The 14528-nt window shown below is 53.6% G+C and overlaps 1 protein-coding gene across 1 annotated transcript; it reads left to right on the plus strand.

The window, feature by feature from the left end:
* Positions 1–8391: 8391 nt before the first annotated feature.
* Positions 8392–9027, plus strand: LOC112895497 (probable E3 ubiquitin-protein ligase ATL45). Its single transcript, XM_025963451.1, has one exon. The coding sequence runs from the start codon at positions 8392–8394 to the stop codon at positions 9025–9027; it is 636 nt and encodes a 211-aa protein (XP_025819236.1).
* Positions 9028–14528: the final 5501 nt, after the last annotated feature.

Here is a 14528-nt window from a genome sequence, read left to right on the forward strand (position 1 = left end):
GCTCCGCGACCTACCTCCCAGCAGATGTCCGAGTCGTCCGACTGACTCAGGTGGCCCACTGGCCTCTCCTCGATGGAGATTCTGTAGGCATGGCTCGAGGTTCGGATCGGACGAGAAGATTGAAATGACCCGAATTGCTGCCCGAGCAGGTCGGGCGAGTGCTGCTGGGGCTCATCTGTGTTTTTTCCCCTGGCACCATTTGATGCAATGCGGTCTTGAGTCCTCCACGGACCGGCCTTCGAACCTCAGTCGGTCGCATTCCTGAATCGGGATCCATTAGCACACTTTCATCGGCTGCGCTTTTTTTGGCAGTTTTAATGTTTTTCATGAATCAAACGATTAAATACGATTATTGACTAGGGATGTGACGCGTTGAGGCTTACTCGGGAGGTCAGTGCGTTGCCCCGTTTTTCATGCCCGCGTCGCGATTGTGGTGGGCCACCGACCAGCTCCACGAACTTGGAAAGAGCTTGGTGCCGGTCCCGACGGCGATTGCGGAGGCATCCACCATGGACTAGGTGAAGGCAGCTCACCGCGCGGATAGGGAAACATCCCTGGGCAGCTGCGGCGTCCAAGCAACAAAAGCCGGGTCGAGCGCCGCCCCGACTACGCTGGCCCCTGGCCAGGGGGCTCCTCCGGTTGACCCTGCAGCGCGGCCCCTCCCGCCCATATTGTCGGCCAACGTGGACGGGGTGCCATAATAAGATGCATTTGTCGCGTAGTTAGCTTTCATTTCTAGAGCAGTTTGTGCGGGGTCTTGAAGGGTCCCCGAGTGAACGATCTAAGTGCTTGTAATCGCTTTCGTTTTATGGTTTTTGGAAGCTGGTCCCGCCCATATCCCTTTGTTTCCTGGAGTGATTTCTACCTTCGCACTTTTCCTTTCGAACTTGCTCGTTAACCGTAGGCTACAGCGTGTAGCTGGGGGCTGGCCCGAGTGGCGTCAACTGCTAGTTTACCATAGGTTGTGATGAGGGTTCGGTAGGTCCGGTGGCCCAACAAACATCACTTAGGTCGCGTCAAGAGAACGGGTCGCCCTTTCGCTTGGGTGAAAAAAGTTGCGTTTTTGTGCGTGATTTACAAAAAGGAAAGAGGGGGTAACGGTGCGCGTGGCGGTGTATCCCCGTGGGGCCTTCGAGCGACTCGGGCCGAGAGTGCTCAAGCTGGGGTGCTGTAGGAGCCAAAATTTAAATGAAAACATGTGAAGGGACTGAATTTAGGGGAAGGAGCGATGTAACTGTTTGATGTTCCAAATGTTGGTGAGAATGTTGCCGTCGCTGTCCTTCAGTCGGTAGGTGCCTAGTCGGACCACCTCCACAATCGTGTACAATCCTTCCCAGGGTAGAGCGAGCTTGTGCCTGTCCTTGGTCGACTGCGTCCTCCGCAGCAGCAAATAACCAACTTCGAGGGTTCTTCCGTGGACCTTCCTCTCGTGGTACCTATGAAGGGTTTGCTGGTAGCAGGCAGCGCAAACCAGGGCCATCTGTAGTGCCTCCTCCAATCAGGTCAACCGCGCCCTGCTGAGCTTCCGCGGCTCAGTCAGGGTCAAAGGCTTTGACCCTTGGGGCGCCATAGTCTATGTTGGAGGGTAGCACAGCCTCTGACCCGTATGTTAGGAAGAATGGGGTGAACCCTGTGGATCAATCGGGAGTTGTCCTCAAGCTCCAGAGAACAGCTGGGAGTTCCCCAACCCAGCGCTAGCGAACTTTTTAAGCTGATCGAAGATGCGAGACTTGAGTCCTTGGAGGACCATGCCGTTCACTCTATCAACCTATCCATTGGTGCGTTGAGGCGACGTCGATCGCCCTTCTTCCTTTTCTCCCACCTTGAGGAGGGGCCCTCATCCTGATCCTCCCGCTTGGCCTCACCCTTGGCCCGACTATCAGTGAGGACCGCCCCGACCGCCTCCTCGCCGGAGGCTTGGTTCGTGGCGATGTTCAAGAGCTTGCGGGTGGTGCACGGCTTCCGGCAATCGAGCTTGTGAACGAGGGATTTGCAGGTGGTCCCAGAGAGGAACGCGCTTACGACGTCTGCGTTGATGATGTCAATAACCCTCCCAACGTATCGAGAGTCGACTACATCACCCCTCAACTATAAAACTGGATTTATTTTTAACCCCTCCAACTTTACAAAACTGTTTAAAGAACACCTTGAGGTGGTTTTGCCACGCAGACAAGCTAAGGTGGACTGAGACGCTGATGTGGACTAGTGACAAGAGGGCTCCGCTTGTCACTAGGCCTATCTTCTCTTCTCCACCTTATTTCTCTCTCTTCCTCTCATATCTCTCTTCGCTGTCGATATACCTCGCGCCTCCACCCTTTCGATTTCCCCATGGAGAGGCGCTTAAGCTCGAGGCGGCCATGGCCATGGCGAAGCAGCGCCCAAGCTAAGGACGGCGGGTAGGCGCGCCCGAGTGGAGGGGCCACGAGAGGAGAAGCGTAGTAGCACAACCACGGCAGGAGAAGTGCAGCAGCAGGGCCAGCGGGAGATGGTCACAGCGAACTGAGATGGATGAGGACATCGCCGTGGCTGGGTGAGAGGAAAGAGAGAGGAGAACAAGACTTACAAGCGGAGCCCACTTGTCAGCCCGTCCACATCAGCATCTTGGTCCACCTTAGCTCGTCAGTGTGGCAAAACCACCATGCAAAACCACCATATGGAGTCCTTTAAACGGTTTTGTAAAGATGGAGAGGTTAAAAATCCGATTTTATAGTTGAGAGGGTGATGGAATCGACTCTCAATACATCGGGGGGTTACGTAGATTTTTTCGTAGATGGTTTGACACACTCCATAGCAGTCACCTCCGTCTCAGCTTAGAGGGCACACAGCTTTTGAATTGTTCAGCAATACAGGACGCATCCCTTTCCAAAGAAAAATACCATTTACTCCGTCTGTTTCACTATGTTTGTTAAAATCGATGCAATTAAATTTCCGTTTCTCTCATGTGAATGACAAACATGCGTCGATCCACAAAAGACTGATTTCTGAAGATATACTGATTTCTGAAATCGAGCACTGATAATCGAGAGAGAGAGAGAGAGAGAGAGAGAGAGAGAGAGAGAGAGAGAGAGAGAGAGCGCGAGCGAGCGAGCGCAACGGCGCTAACCAAACAGCTTCCGGATCGAACTGCCGAATGAATTGAATGGAATTGGGGAAAAGGAAGTTGGTACGTGGTAGAGCAGGAGCGAACCAGGAAGGAGAACATTGGGAAGAAGAAACATGATCACAAAGGCTGACACGACATGGTCGAGAAACATGTCAGCTTGGGCGTGCTGCTGCCGGCGTCCGGACCCACGCTGCACGGCGCTAAACATGTCGAGGAAACGCGGCTACTTTTGTTTCCGCCGTAATCTGAACCTGATTTGCTCCTTAATTTCACACTTGAAAAAAATACTAACTGAACCACTAGGCTCCGTCTCCGGAAGCGAATTCTGACTACTTATTGCCGCGCGCAAGAACTTTGGCCGCAACTACTAGGTAGGCTAGCACACTGCCATCACTCCACTGATCATGCCGAGCTTGTACACGAGGCGGCTCTCGGCGATGTCCGGCGACGGCGGCGAGGCAGGTGACGCGGCGACGGCTACGGCGTCTTCGGTGGCGTGGCCGCGGACGCCTGGTCGCTGATCGTCGCGTCCTTCCTGCGTGCTCGCCGCGTCCGTCATCATCTGGGAGGCGTGCGCCTTCGCCGCCATGGCCGCGGCGCCCGCCGCCGGCGCCGCCTGGTGCCTGAGCGTCGTGGCCGCGGGCTGGAGCGCGAGCCGCGGGGGGTACGGAGTATTCGGCCGCCGCGCCGGGCGGCGGCGCGCGCGGGCTCGCCGAGGTGGACATCCGCGCGCTGCTGCGGTGCTGCCGGTGTCCCCGTACCACCGCCGCGCCGGGGGCGCGACGTGCTAGGTGTGCCTGGAGAAGGTGCGCGGCGGCGAGATGGTGCGGAGCCTGCCCGGGTGCCGGCACTTGTTCCACGTCGGCTGCATCGACCCGTGGCTGCACTCGCAAGTGACGTGCCCTCTGTGCAGGTCCGACCTCTCGCCCCGGCGACGAGCCACCATGGCCGCAGTTGCAGGACTACAGGGTGGCTCTGGCTCACTATCGGGATTTGCCGTCAATGTAGAGTTGTTTAATTGAAGAGTCACATTTAAAAAAAAAACCGTTTACATGTGCGTGTGTTCTGACCACTTTGGCCACCACAAGGGGAAAATGTGGCCTCACATTGAAATCTGGACGTGAAAATAAGGGAAAATAAAATCAGCGATGCCAAGTTTTTGTAAGAGAGTGAGAAACCGTGCTAAACAACAAGGCCAATTAGCCCTCTTGCCTATCCTTGGCTACCTTGATGTGTTATGGTGGCTCCTCTGAAATATGCGACCTTGAGTCGAATAGATGTGTTTTGAGCTCTTTCCATCCAATGTGTACATGAAGATGGCAATGGATCCATGAAGAAACAGGGTTGGAGCCTATTAGTGCTGATCAGCTCAAGGGCAATTTCTTTTTATACACATTGGTTTTTCGCCGAGTTGGTTCGTATTCCATGACTTTCTAGTAATCCCGATCTGTGGATATCTTCAGGATTGTCCAGGAATGTTGAATCAAGATATTTTGGTGTTCCTGGTTTCTTTATCCGGATTTTGCACCCCATCCTTTGAGTCGCAGAAGTATCTGTTGCCTTCGCTTTGAAGCAAAGCTCATGTCTCATGAGCTTAGATCTCCACTGCCTTAAAAGACTAGGCTTGCTCAGGCGGGTTGACCCCTTCGACCAAATGAGACCCAATCTTCTTTGCCAATTATTGTTCATCCTTTAGAAGTTTGTTTTGTGTGAGTGTGTTATCCAAGAATGTCCCATACATGTCATATTTTCTATTGTATTGCAATACACTCCAAGTAGACAACATATATATATGAAAATGAGATCATCTTAGATGTCCAGTAGCATAAGCATATGATTATGATATCAACCAGCATTAATATGGGTATAAAACCTATGCATAGTTACTGCAAATAGTTCTCCTTAATCAATTTTTAGAAAAAAATTTATGATTGCATATTCAACTAAGTAAAATAACTTTGTTTTCTTTCTACTTATGCTCGTCTAAAATAAGTTATGTCATCGTTTTAATAGTAAGAAAAAAACAACATGAAATCAATAATTAATTGAGCAATAATATTATAAAAAATATTCTAGAATATTGCATATGTGTACATTACTAAATGGGAAGCAACTCCTCTGCAGTTATTGCAGAGGGACTCAGGTGGCTGACTGGTGGGGCCGACATCCATCAGGCCCACATGCCAGGGGCACAGTCCCTCTGCAGTAACTGCAGAGGAAACTCATCCTACTAAATGTGTTGTAATTTGAAACTATGTTAAACAAAAAAGAGTTAAATGTTACATTGGAGGAGGAGCCCTTTTTCAAGTGAATTACAAATATTGCGGAGCTTTCATTATAGGATTTTTTTCTCCATTACATCCGCACCATCCCATTGACCATCATCTCCAAATAGTCTTCAATTGTTACAAGACCAAAAATACGTGTTTTAGGTGGAACTTGTAATGAAAGGACAACAAAACTAGCGCTATCCAAGAGCTTCCCTCCAAAGATATAGTCAATGATGGTAGATTATTTTGGTAATTTATGCTTTTCAATTTCTTCTATACATAGATCATCAAGAATATATTAGAGAAGTTCGCTATCTTGCATATGGCTACTGCACTTGAAGCAAATTAATGAAAAAAGATCGTCTGTGTTAAGTAGATAGTTCTCCTCTTTGTTTTCTTCACTTCCATCCTTCCTTTCTTCCTCCTCTTCCATCCTCTCCAGCCTTCCTAGTCCCATACCTGCTTCCAACCTTCCCATCCTTCATAGATTTCTCTTCCTCTTCTCCATCTCCTTCCTCCTCTTTCGTTTTTACATTCTTTTCCTTCTCTTCTTTCTTTTAGGCTAAAATTGAAATTGTAAAGGCATGGGTTACAAGGGCTGCCATCTCCAGGGGTGCCTCACCTTAATCATTATTTTTCGTGAAAAGCTTCTTTAAGAGAGTAGAAAGAGCCCCTTTTGGACTAGATTCTAGGTGTATCATCATCTTGTGCACGATACGAAGTGCAAGTAGATTCTGTAGGATGGCGTTGAAAGAAATATTTCCACGGCTTTTCATTCCTTTCATAGTAAAGCTCAACGATGAATCAATATCACCAATTCCATCCACTTATTTAGACATGGTAATTGAAATATCCTTCTCACATGAGAAGCAATATTGTTCCAAAATTTTTGTAGCCAACCAATGTTTATTTTCTATGGCACGTGTTCTAGCATGGCCCCGTGGCTTACCATATTCTTTTGTAGCACAAAAACGTTGAATGCAATGCAAACATACCCACATCACCTTTGCCAACTTTGCCTTTGCCTTTGCCTTTTGTGCCACAGTACGGGCCACATTACCAACTTTCTTCGGCTTGGCTTTCTTTGGGCATATGACATGTCACAGAACCCTTGGAAGATAACAACGCTGTGACAATGTTGTTCAACTTATTAGCATCACCATATGGTGAGAACACTGCATGGTATCCATGACATCCCCCTTGAACTATCCCCATGCACCTCCAAGGGTATTGCTGCCGCCTTTGTTTCTGTGGAGAATGTGGTGGGCATAGGCACCTTAGATGCATCCGATCCACCTCCTGTGCTTCCACTCGCGCGCCCCCCTCTATCTGCTTGGTGGCCGCAAGTATATCATCTACCAGCCCGTCTACCAGCCGAGTGATCTTCACCACAGTCCAGAGCCTCTGGATCTCCTGGGCCTTCTTCATTGTTGGCACATCCTATGGCTGCTTCCCCTCCATCACCTTCTTCTCCATGGCCACCTTTGAGGGCTTGGCCTCCGCCTGCTGCTCAGGTAGAAACTGGGCCTACTACTCGGGTAGCACCTGGGCTGGCACGTTCTTGGGCGCCTCGGAGGCATCCTATTGTGGGGCGGTGGGATTCTTGGCCTTAGCCTTGGCTAGGGGCGGAGGACCCGGTATGGTGAGGTATGGCGCTCACCATACCTTAATTCCTCCGCGAGTACCCCTACGAATCGCCGGCTGGCCGTTCTTGTCCGAATCTTTCATGGTTGTCGGCCACTCGCCTCCTGTTCTCGCTGAGCAAAAGGGATACGAGGAAGAATCAAACGTTATTTGAGCTACTGCTAATGGGCTTCAACGTGATTGACACCTGCGAGACTAGTCAATAACCAGCTTCTAGCCCATCCGTCGTCTTCCCCTAACGCTAGCTAGGTTTAGAGACACCGGACACCATGCACGCATCTGCTCTGCAAGATACTAACACGATCCATCATCCTCCATGGAAGTAGAATGTAGAGCCGTCAAGCGATGCTGGGCAAGGGTGCGGGGTTGCAATCAGGCGGCATGCCAATGCAGTCATGTACTTAGCTACTCGCGTCACCGTCGCGTCAACACGTGATACTGCGACTCTGAGTCTCCGAAGCTCCGAGCAGCCAGGCAGGCAAGTAAACTGCTGTGCTTAGTTGTTCTTACCTTTTATTTGTTTCATTGATAGTTGGTTGTTTAATTTAGTAAACACGGTGATTTGGTGAAACGATGCACCAAGAAAAACAGTACGATCAATATCAAAATGATATATGTGTAAAGCATAGGGTAGTTTTGAAATTTTTGGCCTTGGCGGCCTTGGCACGTCTCCCCATCACTTCTTGTCGATGAAATTTCTAGTCTCATGATCTGCATCATCCGGCGTCCTCTTATAAGAGAAGCGAGAGCTCCAAGATATGCTTCTGCAGCAAGCCTGCTGCCTGTGCCCTGCAAGGCTGCAACATACCGTTGTCCAGCTTGTCAGCTACGGTGTGTATTGCTCACGGTAATGCAACGTCAAGCCATCAACAACGTATTATTTTCCGAGACAAAACGGACCATATTGTCCAACGGCCAAATCTACATCGATTTGATGCTTCCTAGGACAGGTGTAATATCTTTTTTTCTTTTTTCTTGAAATCGCTCCACGTAAGGGCCGGCCGCCGTGCGATTCCTGTGCGGCCGGCGTCTGGACGCCCTGTCGAGCACGTCACGGCGACGGCGTCGCTCTTAATTCCACCGTGCGGTAGTCAGTAATCACACCCTTAATCCATTAATTATTCGTTAACACATGCGTAACAAGAACACACATGTTCACTAGCTGAACATTCCTTCTTAATTAAATTCGACCGGAAAAAATCGACCAAACTGCAGCATTGACACGCTAAAGCCTTGAGCCAAGTCCCCAAGGCGAACACTATAAATTTGCCGCGAAAACCTTCGTTCACGGCGGCAGGCCACACTGATTCAAGCTAAGTGGAAGCGGCAACGACTAAGCTCCGGAATCAGCTTCGTACGATCTCACCGATCACCATGCTCAACATGTACCCGAGGCACCAGCTCCAGCTCCATGCGAGCTCCGCCGCCGACGGCGACGAGAACGTCGACGACGGAGTCTACTATAACCCCTTCTACGCCATCGCCGTCGTCTGCGTTTCCATCTTCCTCTTCTGCGTGCTCGCCGCCTACGTCAGCGTCTGGAAGGCGCTCGCCTCCGCGGCGCTGGCCGCGCTGCTGCTCGGCGCCGCCGGCTGCTTCGCGCCCAAGGGGTGGTTCCGTCCGAGCGGGCGGGGCGCGAGCGCGGAGGTGGTCGTCGTCACGGTAACGTCGGCGGCCGCGCGGCCGGGCTACCCGTGCGCTCAGGTGGACGCGCCGCCGGCGTTCGCGTTCCGGTGCCCGCTCGAGGCGGGCGGCGGCGCGGGTGAGGCGGCGAGCTCCGTGGTGTGCTCGGTGTGCCTGGAGGACGTGCGCGGCGGCGAGATGGTGCGGCAGGTGCCGGCGTGCAGGCACGTCTTCCACGTGGGGTGCATCGACATGTGGCTGCACTCGCACCGGACGTGCCCGATGTGCCGCTGCGTGGTCTCGCCGCCTTCCCAAGCAGCAACGCCGAAGGCTGCGGCGGAGGAGCCACCGGAGTCGTCAGCTGAAGATGAGTTGCCGCCGGTGTAATCACATAGCTAGCCTAGTAGATGTGTACATATGCATCATGTCATGTATGTCTGCAACGGTGCAAGGTTGTTTTGCCTTGGTGGTTTTGCGTAGAAACGAGATGGTACCATCCTACCATGCCAATATATATCCCGGACGGTTGGTAGCTACAATTATCAATTATTGTACATAAAAAATAATCCATAGCTATTTGTTCCGCTAGTAATAATAAGGGCAGATATCAGAAAACTAGGAGTGAGGGTCTTTAGGCCAAATCTTAGGATGAGCCACGGTAAATCTAGACAAATCGTGTGCCAAAATATAGAGTTGAAGTGCCATGTAGATTTTTGCATTTTCTTTGTGAGGAGTGCTGCAGCAGGCAAGAAGCTGGTCTGAACTTTTATTAAAAGGTGTGGCAAACCATATATTACAAAACAGAGAGGTACAACTCAATACAAAGAAGAATAATATGGGAACACAACTTGTACAATCCAAAGGACAATATATGATACGGGCTAAGAGACGACCACCGCTCGCTGAAAAGAGTCACCGCCGAACAACATCCTCACTGGCCAAACCACGACCATTACGCATCCGCACCCCCCCTTGTAGCTACACCGCTCCACTGTCGCGCTCCATTTGAGGGACCACCCAATGAAGCGGGGACTAAGGGCAATGTAAGGCGCGCCAACCGCAGCTCGCCGGACACGACCATGTCCCATGGAGTTGGAGGCAGCACCAATTGTAGTACATCCAGGCTCCACGTACTGTTATCCAACGCCACAAGGGGAGGAATCATTAAAGGGAAATAACATAAGAGGTGGATAGACAGCACCCGGCATATGATTTGATGATCCACCAATAAGGACAAAGCTGACAGAGTAGAGGCGCCGAAGAAGAACACTTGCCGGACCACGGCAATAGCCACCAACCAACATCAAGCAAGTCCAAGAAGAGCACAAACGGAGAACAAAAAAGAAGCAAGGAGGCTTCTGGAAGAAAGCACCAACAACAATTGGGCGAACTCGGCAGGAGCGGTGATATGTGCGAAGGTGAAACACCTCCCCGCACACCAAGCACGGTACTTTCGCTGCACATCAGCCAATGAAGGCACAACCACCAGGCACAGGTGGACCAAGCGTCCTAGTGAAGCAAGACGAGATCCAGTACCATCACGAACCATTCCGGCCAAAACACAGTGGCACCAAGGAGCAAACCGCACCACCCAAGCCACCGAGAGCGGCTGAGGTGCCTCCCAATGCCGCCCTCCCCCATATGGCAGATCAGGGTTCCGGAAGGTCAACATTGACCACAAAGGACTGCACGGAGGAGGGAGGGGGGCTACCATACAGCGAGCAGCAAATATGATGGCCGGAGCAGGATGCCCCACCGCAGGGGCGCGAGCACTAGGCACGGGCTGATCGAGCGGAGGTGAAACTCCTCCCCGTGCACCAGGCGCGACACTTTCGTTGCTCGACCAAAGCCCAGCATGCCAAGTTTAGCTGAGAAGAGCAGAGATGAAGCAACATTCCCTGTTGCCAGCGGGGACAAACCCCGGCTACCACCAAGTCATCCACTGTAAGGGTTCCAGTGAAGCAAAGACGAGACCCAACACCACCACGAACCGCTCCGGCCAAAGCACATGCCGACCAGCACCAACATGAAGGGGAGATGGATAGGTGAGCTGCCGTGGACCTCTACGCAAATGGCAGATCAGAGCCCTCGGAGGTCGGAACCGACCACACAGGACTGCACGGATGGGAGGGTCGCCGCACGTCGGACCGCAACGGTGGTGACCGGAGCAGGTCACTGGAAGGGCTCTTCACGACGGTGGCGGTCGCCCCTCGCGTTGCCCCACCGATGAGACGCTGCTCCGACAGTGGGGAGGCTAGGGCGAGCTGATGTGGCCAGACCAGCACATGGCAGCCACCGAGCGCTGCCGTGAGGGCACCGACAAGCTAGGACGTAGATGGCCTCCCCCCACCAGATCCAGGAGCGAGCAGCCCGGGGGGCACGAGATCTGGCCCAAAAGTGGGCGGATCTGGGCGCCGCAAGCTCCATGGACAAGGCGAGCTCGTGGCGGAGAATGGCGAGATTTCAGAGATGGGAGCCGAGGGGGAAGAAGGGTGGGAGGTGGAGAGGCCCCGCCACCGCCATCCTAGCACCCGCACAAACTTTCGGTGTGTTCTCCGGCGGCGCGGTTCCGCCCGAGTCGCCCCTATGGGGGCTACGTGGGGCCGAGCGAGTTTTCGATTTGGCAATCCAAGAACCCTTAGATTTTTGCATTTCCCTACCTCATACCTTATACAAAGGAATTTGTTCTTCAATAAATACTCCCTGTCTTCTTTTTCAATAAAAAATGGCGTCAAGGACAAGCTAGTTACTCAGGGCTCATCCACCTGAAAAATGTTTGGGGAACCAAACTGGTTACTGATCCTTGAAACCAGCTCGTAAAGAAAAAAAGTCTACCTTTGATGCTTATATAACCATTAAAAATTTGGTATTTTTTGCTCATGACATTGTGTAAGCATGTATTTAGATGGTGGGTCGAAGTGGGTTGGGACGGGTTGAACCCACTTCGACCTGTGTTTGGTTGCAATTTTCAGTGGATTGGGATGAACCCAAATGGGAATATTCCCTGTAGATGCGGGTTGGAATGATCCCACCAAAATAAAGGGACCATCCGAACCCACTTCGTCCCCGTCACGCCTATTTTCTTTCTTGCGTCAACACGAGCGAGCTGTGGCACAACTTGGCGGCACGGAGTGAGCGGCAGGACAGCGCGGCCGGCCGTGAGCGGTCAGCACGGGTGCGTGGCGAGGGGAGCAGCGGCATGGTGCAGTCAGCTGCGAGCGGGCAGTACAGGCGAGGCCCGCGGCAGCCAGCTCCGGCGAAGGAGCGGTGCGTGGCGGCCCGTGGTGGCCGGCTTGGCCAGAGGGTGAGCACGTCCTGTGACGGACGACGCAAGGCAGGGGAAGCGAAGGAGTGGCGCGAGGTGGAGTGCGGGCGGAGGGAGCTTGTCGCGGCCGCAGGGAGATCGAGCGGAGGGAGCTTGCCGCGCGGCGGGGGAGCCGCGTTGCGGGGCGCCGAGGGAGGAGGCGGCGGGGGCTGAGGAGTGGATAGCGCGAGTGGCGCGGGGAGGTCAGGCGGAGGAGGGGGCGTGCCGCGGTCGGGGAAGGGGCAGCGGCACCGAGCCTATAGCGGCCGGGAAGGGATTGAGCGGGCAATGCCTGCGGCCTAGGCAAGGGCGCCGCCACCGAGCTGCCGTGGCCGGGCAGGGCACCGCCGCCGAGTTTGCGGCGGCGGCTTGAAAAGGCTCAAGGAAAAGGAGGAGGGAAGGAAGACGATAATGCATGGAAAAAAAGAAAAAATCAAAGAGACTGACATGTGGGATCTAATGATGGCACGTGGGCTGCACTGCTAACGGTGTTAAATTGACATACCTCCCACTTCACTCATCCTCTGCAATTAAACAAAAAATTGGGTTGGATCCATCCCTTGTAACCAAACACGAAATAGGTTGGACCGAGCTAAAAAAATATGAATGGACCTAACACAACCTGCTTGGTCCCAGAATCAAACACATGGTAAAAGTCGTTCTCGGTTGCCTTTTACTACTGCACAATGAGAACACCCGTACTGTTGAGTTGACCTCTCAAGCTGCCGTCATTTTCTACGTACATATAACGCGTAGACGACCGTAGTCTTACTCGTACTTCGATCGTACACCACTCCATCTCCATCTGGGCCAGTCGTCGCTTTCAACGCCGCCGCCGACGAGCCACTAAACATTCTAAAACTAGGGCTCAACGGTAAACATTAGCTGATAATTGCTGACGAGTGAAGTTTGAATAGAATTGACGCCACGCCCTCCATCTATCGTGTCAAACAATTATTCACCGGATCAATTTGTCTGCCGCGCGCCAATCAGCCACGGCCCACGGGCCCGCCGGCGCGCCATCAGGAGGCGACGACAAGTAGGCCATGCACGCAAGTCCACGAGTTCGAGCGGGCGCCTATTTCTTCCTTCCGACGTGCTCCTCCCCGAAGAGCACCACCACATCGGCACGTACATCACCGCCCGATGGGCTCGACCGGTGGCGCTACTCCTGTTCGGCGCCCTCGCCGCCTCCGTCGGCGTTCGCGTTCGGCGGCCTCACCCTGGTCGCCTTCGGTGTCGCCGGCTACCTCGCACCCGCGAGCTGTGGAGCGTCGGACCTTCTAGCGGCGGTGCCAGCGCCGAGAGCGAGGCCTACCTGGCGCGGCTCGAGTCGGCCGGGGTCGCACACGCTGGACGAGCTCCTCCGCTCCGAGGCGGACCGGGGCCGCCCCGAGCGCGCCGTGGTGTGCTTGCGACGTGTTCCTGCTCTGGGCGCCGCGCGTGGCGCGGAGGCACGGCGCCGCCTCGTGCGCGCGCCACGATCTACACGCACGCAGGCCTGCGCGGTGAACGTACACCAACGACGCGTTAGGCGACCAGGTGACCCTGCCGGTGCAGAGCCGGTGGCCGCAGGACGAATCAGGGTACATGGATATCCAATAGTATTTTTTAAGTTAACTAATTAATTAGAATGTGCGAAACTCTTAAGGTCGGAAGCTCAAACTTATATCTAATTTTATCTTTAAAATGTTTCTAATAATAGAATTGTTTTGTGTTTCCAAAGAAATATTTTACTTGAATTTGGTGGTCCAATGTGCGTCACTACCTTCTTACCCTTACGATTTGCCGAGAGCGACAACCAACAAACGAATACCGCATCGTCTTTCTTCCTCCACAAACGTACACAGTACACCTGCCAGCCACAAAGCGTCTCGGAAAGAAAAACAAGAAGAACACCTGCCACAAGGCCGAAACGGCGGCCCTTGGCTGGTAATCAGAGCCAAATCCTGAAAACCTTGTGCCCAGAACGCGCGCACGCTCCCAGAGTCACAGTGGCATCAGTTCCTAAAGCGATCAAACACTAACCTTTCCCCAGCTCAGTCCTCAGTCCCGCGCGATCTGCCTATTTCTTGACACGGCCACCGTGCAGCCATGGCAAAGCAAACCGTGCCATCCTTGTGCCAGGACTCACGAGCAGTGGCAGCTCGGCCATGCCCTCCACCGCGAGTTCGGCCGCAGGCGGCGGTGGCGAGCTGACGATGCCGCGGGTGCTGCATCGGCCCTGGGGTCGGCCGGGTGCGCCTGTCATCATCAGCTCGTTGGCGCGACGGCGATCGACGTGCCGCCGGCGTTCACGTACGGGTGCGCCGCCGATGGTGAGGGCGGCGCGCTGTGCGCGGTGTGCCTGGAGGGCGTGCAGCGCGGCGAGGCGGTGCGGCAGCTGCCGTCGTGCGGGCACCTGTTCCACAAGGAGTGCGTCGACATGTGGAGTGGCTGCACGCGCACGCGACGTGCCCGCTGTGCCGGTGCGACGTGCTCTTGCCGCGGACGTGCGCTGCAAAAGCCGTGACGGCGGTGGCGCATGCAGATGACGTCGGGTGATGCGCTGCCGCCGGTGTAGTGTTCCTTCTCTAGATTTCAA

The sequence above is a fragment of the Panicum hallii genome, chromosome 1, assembly GCF_002211085.1.
Source record: "Panicum hallii strain FIL2 chromosome 1, PHallii_v3.1, whole genome shotgun sequence".
In the NCBI taxonomy this organism is placed as follows: Eukaryota; Viridiplantae; Streptophyta; class Magnoliopsida; order Poales; family Poaceae; genus Panicum; species Panicum hallii.

Excerpts from the sequence above, each read along its gene's own strand:
- LOC112895497 (XM_025963451.1), top strand. The coding sequence starts at position 8,392 with ATGCTCAACATGTACCCGAGGCACCAGCTCCAGCTCCATGCGAGCTCC.